The following is a 16193-nucleotide window of genomic DNA, read 5'->3' as shown; positions in this document are numbered from 1 at the left end:
CTTGTTTACCACAAGGAGGTGGTAAACTTTTGATAGGAAAAAAAGGGGATTACCTTTAAAAGGTTTTTGAGTGATGCAAATCAAGCTTGTGCCACATTAAGCAGCATTTTCACACCATTAAGCATTATGAAGCGTTTTCCTTGAACCTCTTTTAATCTATAAGTATGGTTTGGGAAAAAACCCAGGATCTAGTTACAGTATAGTCTTTTGTTGTTCTTATTAAAAAGAGAGCATTGCGTCATTGAATGGTAGGGAAGATAATGTTGATTTAGATTCTTAATGACTATTTAAGGAAAAAAATATTTCGAATTAAGTGAAAATACAAACCTTTCATTTACAAATTTAGAGAAACATTTTGAATAGCCTTTAATTGGTAGTTTTGTGACATTACTTAGGATAATAGGAGAAAATCACTTAGAGTGATAAACACTGTTCTTCAATGTGAATTATTTGACATTCTCCCTGTGGGAAAACCACAGAAAGCTGGGCAGGAGAAAAGGTAACCCTAGCAATTGTCTTGCCATGTAAAACTTCACCTGATCTTCACATGTTGTCAGATCCACTCAACGTGCACCTGTCCGCCATCAACACAGGTTGGAGAGGATGTTTTAGTGGTTGGGGGAATTTTGTTTGTTTGTGTATTTGGTGAAGTACAAGAATATATTTAATCAATTTTAAAGGTCTTTTAGGTGCCAACATATGATGACAGTTTAGCAGACGGTTATTAAAATTCTAGAGAGAGATTGAAACTATAGATATTCTAGTTTGATAGAAAAATCAGAGAAATAAAGAATATGGGATTTCTTTGAGGATCATTTATTTTCTTCTTCTTCTTTTTTTTTTTGTATTTTGTGTGTGTGTGTGTGTGTGTGTGTGTGTGTGTGTGTGTGAGAGGAAGATCAGCCCTGAGCTAACATCTGTGCCAAATCCTCCTCTTTTTGCTGAGGAAGATTGGCCCTCAGCTAACATGCTTGCCCATCTTCCTCCGCTTTATGTGGGACGCCGCCACAGCATGGCCTGACAAGCGGTGTGTCGGTTCGAGCCCGGATCCGAACCCGGCCGCCAGCAGCGGAGCATGCACACTTAACCGCTACGCCACAGGGCCGGCCCCTATTTTCTTCTTTTATTGGAAGCTAAATGATTGTTATTTGAGCGACATTACCTGGAAAATCACATTAGTTTTCATAACACATCTTCATTTTTGAGGGTAGATGATTCAAAGGTAATAAATCGTAGTCAATATTATATTTTCCAATGGTTCTTTTTAAGATAGTTATAGAAGTTATTTCTGTCAATTCTTAATCATCTCTGCAGCACTTAAAGGAGATGTGGGTAAGGATGAAATCCTGGATAACCTCATCTCATTTTTTTAAAAATATTTTCTGACAAAATGTGTATTGAAACTACTAAACAAATAGAAAATGTAACTGATTTGAGCTTCTCTACTTCCTTAATACTTCTGTCATTGACCTAATATGTTTAAGAATCATGAAAAGGAGAAAGTGTAAAGTATGTGATTTGTAAATAAAATAATTAACTGTATCTGTATGAATCATTTTTTCCTTCAGAATAAATTAGAGTTTTGCTCAGATTTTTACATTGAGTGTTGTTTCAATTACAGTATTTTGTAATTGACTATATTTTGTGAGGATTAATGAACTGTTATCATTTTATAGGTCTCATCACAACTACATCCAGAAAACTGGACAGAGAACAGCAAGATGAACACATATTAGAAGTAAGCATTTCTTTATTTTTAATTATTTTTAAAATATTGTAATTATAAATCTCATGGGAAAGAGCAATCTGGTGCATGTTAACTAGTATTCATAGCTAATATTCATAGTTAGAACTATTTTGTTATATTAGCTTCTGCTCATTAATAAAAGAAACATAAAGAAAGCATTGTGAACATAGTTCCTGGCCCTTTTATACCATACTCTGTCCATCTCCAGAATACATGACCCCTATCGTAAGTTCCGTTCTAATTTTTGTACTTTATACATGCGTGTGCTCATACACACACACACACACAAAACTGAAAACCATATTATTTGAATTTCATTTTCTTTTACGTAAGTGATATTTTTCTGTATGCCTTCTGTATCTTTCTTTTTCCTCAGTATTATGTTTGTTTGTTTGTTTTTTGAGGAAGATTGGCCCTGCACTAACATCTGTTGCCAACCTTCCACTTTTTGTTTTTTTCTCCCCAAAGCCCCAGTACATAGTTGTGTATCATAGTTGTAGAGTTATAGCTCTGTTATATGGGACACTGCCTCAGCATGGCTTGATGAGCGGTGACTAGGTCTGCGCCCAGCATCTGAACCAGCCAACCCCAGGCCGCCAATGCAGTACGTGTGAACTTAACCATTGTGCCACGGGGCCAGTTCCCTGCAGTATTATGTTTTTGAGATGTATTTATGTTACTATTAATAGATCTAATTCAGCCTTTTTGACTATAGTTAGCTTGTTTCCAGTTTTTTTTGTTGTTCTTAAACAGTTGCGTTGTTTATGCATTTTAAACTGAATTATATAGTTCGTGCTTTTTACAAATTTCTAAAATAAAAATAGATTGAAGTCTGACATGCTCTTCTGAGATGTCCTCAGGCTTCTCCTTCTCACGGTTCATTTAAAATGCCTTCTATTCCTCAGAGGAAGAAACACAGTTTATCACTTACTGGTTGCCTTGTTTCTGGTGGGCAGTAGATGCGTTGGGAGCAAAGGGATGGGAGTAATTTGGAGGAGGAAGGTAGAGTGTAATGTGGACATCAGGCCCCCGAGATTGCTGGGTGTCATTGCCTGCAAACCAGGACGAGGCTGAGAGAAAAGGCAGCCAGTGGAGAGGAAAGCTGGAGCAGAGCAAACCTGTTACCTCTGTTGACATTTCTCTATCACGTATTAAAGGCCAGCGTTGATTATTAGAGCCAGACCTGGAGAAGACCAAGTGCTTTTGTTTAATTGCAAATTATCTGCACAACTCTTCCATTCTACCAGTAAATTCTAAACTGTAATTTTTTTTAGTTCTCTCTTTTTATATTATTGCTGTTCATAATACTGCCTGCTTAATTTCATTTCATCCTTGGTCAGAATTTTCTAACTTTGTCAGTGAAATATTTAGTTTTTACAGCTGTATATAGTGTGTGTGTGTGTGTGTGCACGCATGCACACACGTGCACACCTATGTGCATGATTATCCCATCCAGAAAATGGTTTCACAGCCACAATTACAATTAGTAATTTCTTCATGTGTTACAGCTAAGGGTTTAGTCCTAGGTTGTATAGTTCCCTTGAATCCATTTTCTTTATGATAGAGCAGAGTTTTGAGTTTTTATTTAGTCATGACAGTGATTGACAGAAGGGAGAATATGGTTCCTGAAGAAAATACACATATGGCAGAATAGCCAGAGCAGCAGGTTGCACACATTAGCATCCTGCTCGAGTCCCCTCACCCTGGTTAGCACGGCGCCGCACACCCATTGCTTGTATGCCTCCCTCCGGAGCCCTTTTTTCTCAGTGAACGTCCAAGTCTGCGTGGGAGCAGGTGTAAGACACTTAGGACTTTGAAGATAATATTAAGACGTTGATGGGAACTAAGAGTTTATAATAGTTTGCTTACGTATCTTGTACGTTTTTCTATAGTCCTTTTGTGGGGGTATATTCGAGGGCCAATGCTGGCGTGGATTTGACTGTCTTGAAGAAGAGAGATTTTTTTCATCACATATTAAAAGCTGTGTTACTGGCTGCTGGTTATTGAACCCAAACTTAGGAACAATTTGGTGATGAATATTAAAAAGCTTAGTATTGGTTGTATTTCTTTTATTTTTTCCTAAAGATCATATAAAAACTGAAAAGGAAACGTTTTAGGAGGTTAAAATTAAAATAGTAATTTTTATTTTGAGAGTTGGGGAAGGTAAATCATGATCTTTAAGTAAAGCAGCTACGTTACCTAGATACTCTTGGTAAGTACCATCAGGATACATTCCCACTTTAATAATTTTATTATATTTATTTTTCCCCCAAAGCCCCAGTAGATAGTTGTATGTCATAGCTGCACATCCTTCTAGTTGCTGTATGTGGGACGCGGCCTCAGCATGGCCGGAGAAGCAGTGCGTTGGTGTGCGCCCGGGATCCGAACCCGGGCCGCCGGTAGTGGAGCGCGCGCACTTAACCGCTAAGCCACGGGGCCGGCCCCATTCCCACTTTATAAACAATAGGAATGACACCAACCTAGCTTCAAAAGGAAAACAGTTCCATGGGAAACTTAAATCTACTGTAATGTTTTTAGTATTTCAATAGTTAATTTGGGAGGATGTGGGTGAGGGGAGAATAACGGTTACTAAGGTCATTACTTTTCACATACACACTGAAGTAAAAAGGAACATTTGATCTAGGGTGAAATTACCTCCTGTGCATGTAGAAGTATTCCCCAGGCTAGTCCTCCGGAATCTCTGATCTTCATTCCTAAACGGAATACATGAGTAATTTACTTAGAATGAAAGTAATTTTACATTTCTTTTACTGAAAATCTTATTTATTAAGTTCATCTTAAATTTAAATGTTTATGTTTACCCTACTCAACGTGGAAAACTTCTGTACAAGAAAAAAGCCAAACTAAATAAAATGATTACTAGTATATTAAAAGGCATGCACTTAACATATATTTTAAAGTGATGATTTAGCTTATTTATTGGTGAACCTTAAAAATGAGTTTTTAATGCAGTATGTGGAGATTTTATTTTTAAGTATATAGAGTGTATATTGTTTTGAAGAGGACTCTGAATATTTAAAAGCAAAATCTTCATGTATCTTTTCTTTAGCTTAAAAATATTAAGTTTTTGATAGTTTTAGCATTTTGGTGATGTCACATTACAGTTACAGTGGTGCAAGGAAGAGACGTGGTATGACAAGGACAGAGCAGGGGTCACAGCTGAGTCTTTCTTAGCTCTTGCCCCGCTCCCTGAGTCCTTCTGTGAAAATGGGAGAGGTTGTTGCCTCCTCACAGGGCTGTTGTCGGAATGAGAGGAGAAGGTGTGTGTCATAGTGCTGTGGGAACTGTAGAGGTTCATACAAATGCTGATTGATGATCATTAGGAAGAAGGTGTTCACTCGCTGTATGTGTGTTTTGAAACCATTTGTTGATCTGTTACCTTTAAAAAACAGGTTACTGTGACAGACAATGGTAGTCCCCCCAAATCAACCATTGCAAGAGTCATTGTGAAAATCCTTGATGAAAATGACAACAAACCTCAGTTCCTGCAAAAGTTCTACAAAATCAGGCTCCCAGAGCGGGAAAAACCAGAACGAGAAAGAAACACCAAGCGTGAGCCACTATATCGTGTTATAGCAACAGACAAAGATGAAGGTCCCAATGCGGAAATCTCCTATAGCATCGAAGATGGAAATGAGCACGGCAAATTTTTTATTGAGCCCAAAACTGGAGTGGTTTCGTCCAAGAAGTTTTCTGGAGCTGGAGAATATGATATTCTTTCAGTGAGTTAAGATCTAGTCTTTGAATTTCTTGTATACTTTGTTAATCTAGTCTTATGTCTCCTCTCTTATAACTCGATCTCTATTCAGCAAATGGCCTCAGTGTTTGTGACCTAACAGTGGGAAGTATGGGTTTGCTTTTCACTTTTCAGCTGTCACTCCAATTATTATTTATATTGAGTATGGCTTGAAGAGGTTGCTCTTTTTATCAAGCGTTAAACATGTGGAATATACAAATACAGATATTAAATGTTTGAAAATGGCTCAGTTTAAGACCAAACCATCCATGCTTCAGTTATGGGATATAACTTCTAATTTGCTGTTTTTATCCCCTCTTCCTATGTTTTAGATTAAGGCAGTTGATAACGGTCGCCCCCAAAAGTCGTCAACCACTCGACTCCATATCGAATGGATCTCCAAACCCAAACCATCCCCGGAGCCAATTTCATTTGAAGAATCGTTTTTCACCTTTACTGTAATGGAGAGCGATCCAGTTGCTCACATGATTGGAGTAATATCTGTGGAGCCTCTTGGCATGCCTCTCTGGTTTGACATCATTGGTAAGCATGCCTCCTGGTTTTCACTGTCCTTGTGTAAGTTAAACCAACGAGAACCTGTCTATGATTTTCTTATTTTGTGTACATCTCAGAATTTAAAATTGGGAGTAGGACCTATAAGTGGAGAATTTGTATTAAATTGCAGTATTTTGATTGCAGATTTTTTCACAATGTCCAACATATATTAAACTTGTTTAAAATAGGTGCTCTGTATGTACCATATCATTCTTATAAAAATAAAGTTTTTAAAAGTGCATCCAGGAGTTACAGAGAAATCTAAACATTTTGGTCCAAAAACACAACTTCTTAATTTTTCCCTCTTGATATATAACATATGGCACATTACTATTTTGAGTGAATGTGATTTGAATGTTTAAAAGAACTGCCTGTGTGACTGTCACATGTCGGTATTTTATAGGGAATAAGCTTACAGATTTTACTTGTATAATTAAAAACGATAGTGCCAACTATGGCTTTTTGAGTTTTATTTACCTCATTTTCAGTAGGAAGCAGGGTTTGCTAGATTAAATCATCCTGTGATTAAAAATTACGTGCCTAAGCCAATTCTTTTTCTTCCTTTTTTTTTTTGTCATTGAATTTAGCTTAGACACAGAATGTAATACCCTATTCCAACATGTCAATTTACGTTAGACTTGGACGTCTTAGCTTTTTTTGTTCTATTCACACTATTTTAATTATAAGGATATTTAAGACCAAAAGTATGTATTGTGATTCATCTCTAATTCTAGGAACTTCGTATTCTTTTTCCCTCGTCCACCCTTAGCCGCCCTACCCCCAACTGCTGTTTTAGCAGGTTGAAGCTGATGGGGCGTAGGCTGGAGGGACCACTCGGTGCAGGTGGTACAGGCTTTTACCCTTTGAACTTTCACCCTAGACAGGCTGCTTTCCCAACGTTGGTCGTTATATAAAATTGTTGATGTCTTCAACCTCTACGTTTAGTTTTAGGGGGAAAAAAGATAACTTTCGTAGTTAACTACAATCAATACTAGTTCGTTTGCGTTCTGTTAACTCCTGTCACGTTTCAGATGAGCAGGCTGCTGCTGCTGCGCAGTGTCTACTTCACCATTGAATGCTGACTGCGTTTGGAAGCTGTTTGATTGATGGCTCTTCCTTGTTCTGTGCTTGCCTTCCATGCTTGCTTGCTTCTTTTTGGCTGTGCCAGGAGACACACTTGCTAGAGAAGTGTTTTACATCTCTCAGATGACTTGTGACCTGAGCTGTACAGCAGAAGGTATCTGCTGAGATCACATAATTTGCCTCAGATTATGAGATCTAGAATAAAAGCGTCAATTTTTAGAACTTTTTTATTTCCAGGGACTATCTTTCATGGCCTTTTTCTGTCGTAGTGTGCACGTGGTCATCCATTTCAGTTGCAGACATATTCGTTTCCTACATCTCGAGGTCTTGCGTTTTAGGTTTAACTGAAGACTTTGTTTTCTGTGTGCGTGGTTTTGTTTCCTGGTTAGATTTAGTAGTAGAACTCATCCTGACGTTAAGCTTTTGTTTTCATTCCATTTCATTTCATTGATACAAGTATGTCAAGTTCAGTGGGTTTGAAAAGAGAGTTTATGTACAATATAATTGGGAATGCATCTGGATAATGTTAGTAGCACAGAAACTTCTGCTTCGTTAAGCTTTGTGTTTGACGACAATGGGAAAAAATTTCACATAGTGTATGAGAGTCAGTACTAACTGATGTTAACTACCACTATTTTTTTCATTTGTTTTTAATAGTTATTTTATGAGGGCCATATGCTCAAAGTGTCTCAAAAATTTTTTTTTGAGTAAACATTTAAATGGCCAGCTTTGGTTCCTAAATGATGTTTTATATAGCTGCTGAGATATAAATTAAAGAGAGATTAGAACCCTTGAAAAGGCAAATTGAAAGTAATTCATTGGCAATATTAGCAGTGTTTTCCTGTTTTCAGAGTTACTTTCTTGCTTCCTCTGTTAGTAGCTTCCTTGACAATTATGGCTCAACTTTGCCTTAATAAGCATTGTCTTTCTAATTGCCCTTCGGTTCTTGTCTTGCAAAATGGAAGCTCCTTGGAATCACCATGATCAGTTTATCAGAAGGTTTTTTTTTTCATGCCATTAAGAATTAGAAAGCCACAAAATAAATGACAGATTTTCATCCTTTGATCTGTTTTTACTCTTCTGTTTGTCCTAATTTAAACTAGGTGGCAACTATGAGAGTCACTTTGATGTGGACAAGGGGACTGGAACCATCATTGTTGCCAAACCTCTTGATGCAGAACAAAAATCAAACTACAACCTCACAGTTGAGGCTACAGATGGAACCACCACTATACTCACTCAGGTAAGTGAATTACATCAGTAGATGATGTATTTGTCAGAGGAATGACATGACAATGGGATTTAAGGGCCCGCAGCAATATGAACAGTTGATTCTGCCCCTGAGGTTCTCAAATCAGAAGCTCCTGTGTGGATGTAGTTTACACACGTATGCATCAAGGCTTTTTTATTTAGGGAAAGAAAATTAACTTTCTAAAAATTCCAATTTAGGTTTTGCATGTAATTAACAAGTTTGGAAAATTTTGAAAGAAAACTTTAAAAAAAAAACCCATATTATTGTTATGCCATCAAAATCCTATAATGTTATACTCATTTTGAACTTTATTAGTATAAAGTGTATCACTATTGAGAATGAATTGTCTAAGTCGCTTTCATTAAAGCTGGTTAAAGTGATTAATTATCTTTTAAACATTTTTTTGGATTTTTTTCCCCTTGGCTACCTTAACTAGGGCTGTGTAAAATAACGGATAAAATTGTTCTGATTATTCCTTTAACATCTTTATTTGTTCCTATCTGATGATTAAGAGGTGACCAGATTACTGGGATTTCAAATTTAAATGTTAAAATCCTATAAATTAAATTTAAATTATCTTCTTCCTTATTAATTCTCTTTGATTCTCAAAGTGGGCTGTTTGAGGATTTGTTGAACACTTGTTAGGTGCCAGGTATTTTTCTAGAAGCTGAATAGAAGAAACAAAATCCTGCCCTCGTGGAACTCACATTAGAACGGTGGAAACTAAAGGCTTGTGTATAATCTGCTGTATCCACAAAGTAAGAAGAAGAAGTGAAATGTTAGATAATAAAATGCCTCTGGAGTCCAATTTTCTAGCTTTAGATTATACTATTTTAAATCTTAAGTATGACAGATCATCTGCTAATCATTTAGTTTCATTGAAGAATAAAAATTATAGTCTATGATGTCTTTTCAGTTAATAAATGAATAACTTAAAGCCAGTTGCGAAAAAGACCTTATTCCTTTCTCCAAATGCTTGTGATTTTTAGTGTATTTAATCTATGTACTGTGCTTTGGGTCATTTTGAGATTCTCATGTAAAAGTTCTAGTATGGTATTAAAATTTCCATTTTGTCAGTAACTGTTCTCATTGTAGAAGTTAGACTTTAGTGTATGAAAATGAGAATAAAAACATCAATAATTGTAATAAATTTAACAGGATAATTCTGAAAGGTTTAAAGACTATAAAAGTATGTAGACCAGTTCAAATAATTGACTAACCAGAAATCTAGCAAGAGGAACTTAATAATCAGGAGAAATAGCCCTCTGTACCAAACGTTTTCATTACTAAAGATGATATACATCTACCTGTAGCATTTATCACTTATTACAAAAGTGAACAATCAGCAATGCACCCCTTCCTCAATAATCGTAGTTTTAGCACAATTAAAAGCTTAGAATGAACTATAGTGTATATTGACTAAAATTCCTATAAAACCCAGGAAATATATTCTGGTCATCTTTTCTCAGGGATGCAGGATATCTTAAATTCAGTGCCTTATTTCTTCTTTTATAAATTATTTTGAGTCATTTTCAGAGGGTCCTGATAATATCCTAACGAATCGCTGGCAGGGAGAGGCAGTCAGAATGTCAGAGAATGGTTACAGAGCCCAGGCTGACCTGTTAAGGTGTGGGACAAAGGGAACATGAGTAATTAGGTTTCAGTTTCCAGGCTGGGGCTGAGAACAGGGAGATAGGGATGTGGGTGGGAGCAGAGTTGCAGATACCCCCTGATGAGGGACACCGAGATCAGAACCGGGTCGGGTCGAGAAGGCCCTGGAGCACAGCAAGGTAGATGGGTAGAACTCCGGAACCAGCAGAACAGGTTTCCCTGCGTGGAGGTCAGTAGCAGCAGATGTCAGATTCGAGATCTGGAGACCATTGGCGGATAAGCCAAGGTGCACCCTCCGCAGAGATGGGTGGTGGGAGGGTCGTATGTAACGGCCAGTGCTCTGTTCAAACAGCCCTTCTCCTTGCCTTCCTTCTGTTTTCTGCTTAGGATACTGACCGACATTAATTCAAGTCCCTTTGCTTTATCTGATGTCTCAAGGTAACTTACCAAATCAGTAAACATTGTTTTCTTTCTTTGAAACAGCTTTGCTTTCACGTTTTCTTTCAGTTTCTCTCGAGCATCAGCATCTCCTACTCTGGAGCGGGCCATTTGGTTTGAATCTCGGCTCTGCCTCTTACTCCTGTCCGTGGGCAGGTGGCTATAACCCTCTGTGCTTCTTCCATTTTCTCATCTGGGAAATGGGCATAGTGATTTTGCCCTCATTGGGTGCTTATGAGGGTGAAGTGAGATAACCCATGAGTGCTTGCTCTTAAAGCCCTGGGACCCACTAGGCGCTCACACGGCGTGCGCTGTTGCCCATCAGCACTGGATCCGGCTCTTGGCCCCCCACTTGACACTTGAGTCACCTTCCTGTCTCCATTCTCTCTTCCTACAATTCATTGTGCACTGCCTGTGACCAGAGTGGTCTGCCAGTCGGGAAGAGGAGCAGAGGTGAACCTCTGCTGATCACAAGGTTCAGTACATACAGGATGTATAGTTCTCCACCCCCTGCTTGGGAGTCAAGGCTCTGCATATTCACTCCCACTTTCTCCCTGCTCTTTTACTTACTATCCTCTAGTTCCGGGTCCTTCTCTCTGGTCTCTAGGAGACAGGATGTTTGATTCTTCCCCTTGCCTTCATGTCTTTGACTGAGCCCTTCCGCATACCCCAACATACATTCATCTGCTAACCTAAAACCTATGCGAGCAAAGCCTTGCCTCCTCCGTAAAGGCCTTCTGAATGTCCCAGACCGTCTCTGGACCCCTAAAAACTTAGTTGTCAATGTGTGAAGCCTCATTAGGGTCTGTGTATGTGAGACATTGCCCAGTGAGGGTAAAACCTTCTTGAGGATAGGACTGTCGCATGCTTATTTGCACCCTCACTAATATGTAGGCAAGTACTGAGCATGTAGATGCCTAATAATATGTTTCAATTGAATTGCCTTATCAGAAATGATTGTTTTTACTTTGGCCGTTCCCATTTGGTTGTGATTAATCTTGGAGCAGGATTAAGCTATCTCTGCCCAACATCTGTCTTACTCTATGAGAAAATAATTTTAAAATTTATAGTGGAAATGAATGTGTAATGATTTAACTTATAGACATTACCTTTATAGCCATCGCTCCTGGACCATCACTGACCTTTCAATGTCAGGCATCAGTAGTTTTAAATGTTTACATAACTTGCACGTAAAACCTTTCTGTGGTCTGGTGAATGCATTTTGTGTTCCTATAAAGTTTACTGTGACAAGTCCATCACTGATGTTTTAGTATTCTGTGAGAACACTGGAATAGTCTTCATGGAAAGCCCTCTAGTTCATATGCATGCACCAGTGTGGTTAACACCTTACCTGCGCCATCCTGGGACTTTGGCCCCCTGTGCCGTTTGGACCAGCAAGCCCCTTTGTTCCATACGAGCCACTGAAGCTCAGCTGTCTTGTTCATAACTGTCAACCGTCTTTTATAATCGCTAGTGATTCCCACTATGCCTTATCCACGTATGTCTTTTCAATCTGAAAGTTAATCCCCTTACTGTCAAAGTAAAAAAAAATTTTTTTTAATCTAGTTTAGAACTGAGTTTTTTAACATCTGCTTTTTTTCATCTAAAGTTTTTGTTCTATGTTGACAAATTAAGAGAGTTGACCTTTTCACTGTACTTAAATTGCTTTTACGAAATAAACAGTTACTATTTATATGTAGGTTTTGTGATCACAAAAATATATAAAGATTTTAAAACACATTTCTAATTTTTCTTTTTATATATAGAAAAAATCTGTTTGTTAGGAATTCGGAGTCTCAAAGATTAGAACAAGAAATTTAGATACTGTGACCCTCTAGTAACATATTCACCTCAATAGCTTGGTAGTTACAGATCCAAATGTGATGCAGTAAATTAGTCCTCTGTAAATCCTGGTAAAGTTAACTTTTCTGTTATCTTTATGTGAATAATCTAGAAATATCTCTTCTCTGGAGACCAAAGAGAAATTACCTCTGTATTTCAGAAAGAAATGTGTGAAAAGTGTTATATTTTCTCTCCAAAGTTGGTCTGAAGAAGTTAGAAAGATCTTCATTATCTTACTCATATTTATATATAGGTAACAGATGGATGAGGAATATTTTTTTTTTTAATCATTTTTTTAATTTATTTTTCCCCCAAAGCCCCAGTGGATAGTTGTAGTTGCACATCCTTCTAGTTGCCGTATGTGGGACGCGGCCTCAGCATGGACGGAGAAACGGTGCGTCAGTGTGCACCTGGGATCTGAATCCCGGGCCGCCAGCAGTGGAGCGAGAGCACTTAACCGCTAAGCCACGGGGCCGGCCCTGGATGAGAAATATTAAAGATATTTTTGATTCTAGGGTTTTGTTGCTTTTATTTCTCATATTATTTCATTTTGCTAAAAAATCAGTTTTTTTCAGTGTGCATCTGATTTTTTCCCGATTCTTTAACTACTAAAACATCATAATTAGGAATATTATCATGTGAGTCATTTTGTCATTACAGGTATTCATCAAAGTAATAGATACAAATGACCATCGTCCTCAATTTTCTACATCAAAATATGAAGTTGTTATTCCTGAAGACACAGTGCCAGAAACAGAAATTTTACAAATCAGTGCTGTGGATAAGGATGAGAAAAACAAGCTGATCTACACTCTGCAGAGTAGTATCGATCCCTTGAGTCTCAAGAAATTTCGTCTTGATCCTGCAACCGGCTCTCTGTATACTTCTGAAAAACTTGACCATGAAGCTGTTCACCAGCATGTCCTTACAGTCATGGTACGGCTTTCTGCTCATTCTCCTGCTGGCCTTTGGTTTCTGAAGGGTTTCATGTGTTGGAGAGTGATTTTTAATCAGTTTTATAAGGAAAACCCCAACAGGATTGATGATGTGTTGATTCTTTTAGGTACGAGATCAGGATGTCCCTGTAAAGCGCAACTTTGCAAGGATTGTCGTCAATGTCAGTGACACAAATGATCATGCCCCCTGGTTCACGAGTTCATCCTACGAAGGGCGGGTTTATGAATCAGCAGCCGTCGGCTCAGTTGTGTTGCAGGTTACGGCTCTTGACAAGGACAAAGGGAAGAATGCTGAAGTATTGTATTCCATCGAATCAGGTATCTTTGGAGCACTTGATAGATTTCTAGCTTTGCGCTTGTTAGAAAGCATACTTGTTCTTTTCTAAAATTAGTTCTAGATGTTGAAACATTTCTGTGTATCACTGTAAAAATTGCTTAAATTGATCTTTAGCTACCATTTTACCTGTTAGGAGAAAGAGGATTTTTTTCTAAACTTTTATCTCATTAGAAAGCAAAGATAGAGTCCTAAATAAGTCTGGGTGAAGTTCTTGGAGATTCACGATATTAGCTTAATTCAAGGCTCTGGGAAGTCCTGCAGTAAAGAATACTTTATTGGATCAATTCAGTATTTCCAAACTGGTTTTAACCACACGATCATTTTCCTCCATAACATCTATTAACTATGAAACACTTAGGAGTATTTTCTCTTGGGCAGAGCAGGAGATTCCATGACGGGGTGCTGACTCATCCAACTCTAATTGGGTCAGATCTGCTAAAGAGGGTGTCATGCCCCTCCTGCCTCTTCCATTAGATTTTCTGCCACTTTAACCCCCATGTCCCTTTGACAGTTGTGTTTCATTCTTGGAGTTGGGTTGTTGCAGTAGGCCCCAGAGTTGGGACTAGACTTGAAGAAAGTTTGAAAAGGCTAAGGGCCCTGCCCGAGTTGGGCAGGAGACAACAGGGTAGGGAAGGCCAGCTGGAACCGTGGGCCTAGGCAGCTCTAGGTGTGATGTACAAGAAGGGGGATCACCAAGAAGCGGTTGTGGCAAAGCGAAATATTTTTGTCCTCTGGTCTGTTTTATGCTGCTATTCACTCATTCTTTTATTCATTCCATGGACAGATTAAGCTGATTGTATGTGCCAGGCAGCATGCGAGGAGCACTCATACTTGTGCATGATAGGTAGGGGTTGCCATTGGTCCACAGGTGTATGTTCTTGTGAAAGAATTCTGCCCCTGATTGAAACAGGGATCTGCTTTAGAGCATTTGATTCATACAGTCAGAAATCACCTTGCTTTGAGACTTTCCCTACTCCTGCCAAATACTATGAGTAAATGATTAAATATTGAGAAGGCAGCTTCCTTTTTTCCATCTTTCTCAGTGCTGCTGGTAGTACAAAGAATGTGTAGTCTTTTTCATTGTGTCTTTATAATGATTTTAGAATATTGAGATTGTCCTCTCAACTTGACTGTTTTTAATAAAAGTCCATACCTCTGTGTATTTAGAAATTATGTCTTTCCCAGGCATAGAATTGGTCGAGTTGTAAATGTTATCAAAAGCTGAGCAAATGGAGAGCGATTTTAAAAAACAACACTTAATCGATGTGTTTTATGTGGTTAAACTATTTTTATTTCTTAATATATTTGAAGTTTCATTTATTTCCCTGAAAAATCACCAAATTTAAAAAATCACAAATAAGATCTCATACACTGCCCGTGGTATGTTAAAACGTATTGCAGTGTAGTTGGTGCCTTGAAGAAAGATGCAGGTTTTTCCACTGGTTCAGAAATTGAGCCGTTAAAGAAACAGTGCATTCCATTTGTGCATGCCTGAGCACTTCAATAAAATAATTTTCTCATAGACAAACTGACTGGGTTTGTGTAGGAGAAAATGTGAAGCTTTCCCTTAGCTTTCACATAATTTTAAACAACTGGGTGGTTAAAATATGACTGTTGGTGCCTGACTAAAGGCATGTGCATTCTTTAAATGCCTGTAGTGACTGATGGGATTAGTGATTTGGTATTCCAAGAATGGAACTGCGTCTCCACTTGAAGAATAGATAATACCGAGGGCCTATTCTGATACAGAATCTGGACTTGGAAGAAGATACTTTTATGGATTTGGTAATATAAAAATTGTGCTAAACAATTACATTATAGGAAATGAGTCCCATTAAAATGCAGTAGAGGGCCGGCCCCGTGGCTTAGCGGTTAGGTGCGCGCTCTCCGCTGCTGGCGGCCCGGGTTCGGACCCCAGGCATGCACCGACGCACCGCTTCTCCAGCCATGCTGAGGCCGCGTCCCACATACAGCAACTAGAAGGATGTGCAGCTATGACGTACAACTATCTACTGGGGCTTTGGGGGAAAAATAAATAATTAAAAAAAAAAATGCAGTAGAAGTGTGTGTGTGCGCGCACGCGCGCTCAAATCTGTTGGAATAGTAGGAACTGTGAAAGGTCATACAGCCTTCCATTTAACAGTTTTGTTCCTAATCACCAGCTTCTAATTTGTGTCAGATTACATTTAATAAAGTTCAGAAGACTAGTTATAAATTCAGGCTGTAACACTGCATGTTTAATTAGCAGCAATTTATTGAGCAAAAGGTTTGGTCTGATTAGGAGTCTTTAGGGAAAAAGGAATTAATTAAAGGATATTTTCAGTAACAATTGAGTTATGCGCTTAGAGACACATCAGCGCCCTACTCTGGGCTGTATCGTGTTTTCTTCTATTTTTTTAAAGTATAGATTATTGTAACTTCAAAACTGTTGTAACGCCTGTAAATAGAAGACGCTCAGTAAATATACTTATTGACTAGAATTGGTGTTCTTTCCCCAACTTAGTTTAAATATAGTTGCAATTGAAACTTTATAGAGGTTGCTGGACTGTCATGCAGTCAGCATCTTACTGAGCATCCATGGCATGTCCCCCGTGGGAAGAAACAGATTCCTGGGC

General features: G+C 38.3%; 1 protein-coding gene across 4 annotated transcripts in view; it reads left to right on the top strand.

The window, feature by feature from the left end:
* The window catches only part of FAT1 (FAT atypical cadherin 1), a 131826-nt gene that overhangs the window by 79368 nt on the left and 36265 nt on the right, over window positions 1-16193 (top strand). For all 4 annotated transcript variants that reach the window (XM_058525019.1, XM_058525020.1, XM_058525021.1 and 1 more), the window contains 6 exons: window positions 1677-1738; window positions 5161-5490; window positions 5837-6047; window positions 8246-8385; window positions 12946-13221; window positions 13349-13559. In XM_058525019.1, coding sequence (XP_058381002.1) covers window positions 1677-1738; window positions 5161-5490; window positions 5837-6047; window positions 8246-8385; window positions 12946-13221; window positions 13349-13559 — 1230 coding nt within the window. The remainder of the gene's footprint in view (window positions 1-1676; window positions 1739-5160; window positions 5491-5836; window positions 6048-8245; window positions 8386-12945; window positions 13222-13348; window positions 13560-16193) is intronic.

This window comes from Diceros bicornis, chromosome 29, assembly GCF_020826845.1.
Source record: "Diceros bicornis minor isolate mBicDic1 chromosome 29, mDicBic1.mat.cur, whole genome shotgun sequence".
In the NCBI taxonomy this organism is placed as follows: domain Eukaryota; kingdom Metazoa; phylum Chordata; class Mammalia; order Perissodactyla; family Rhinocerotidae; genus Diceros; species Diceros bicornis.
The sequence above is the reverse complement of the archived record's forward strand: the minus strand, read 5'-3'. Positions and strand labels throughout refer to the sequence as shown.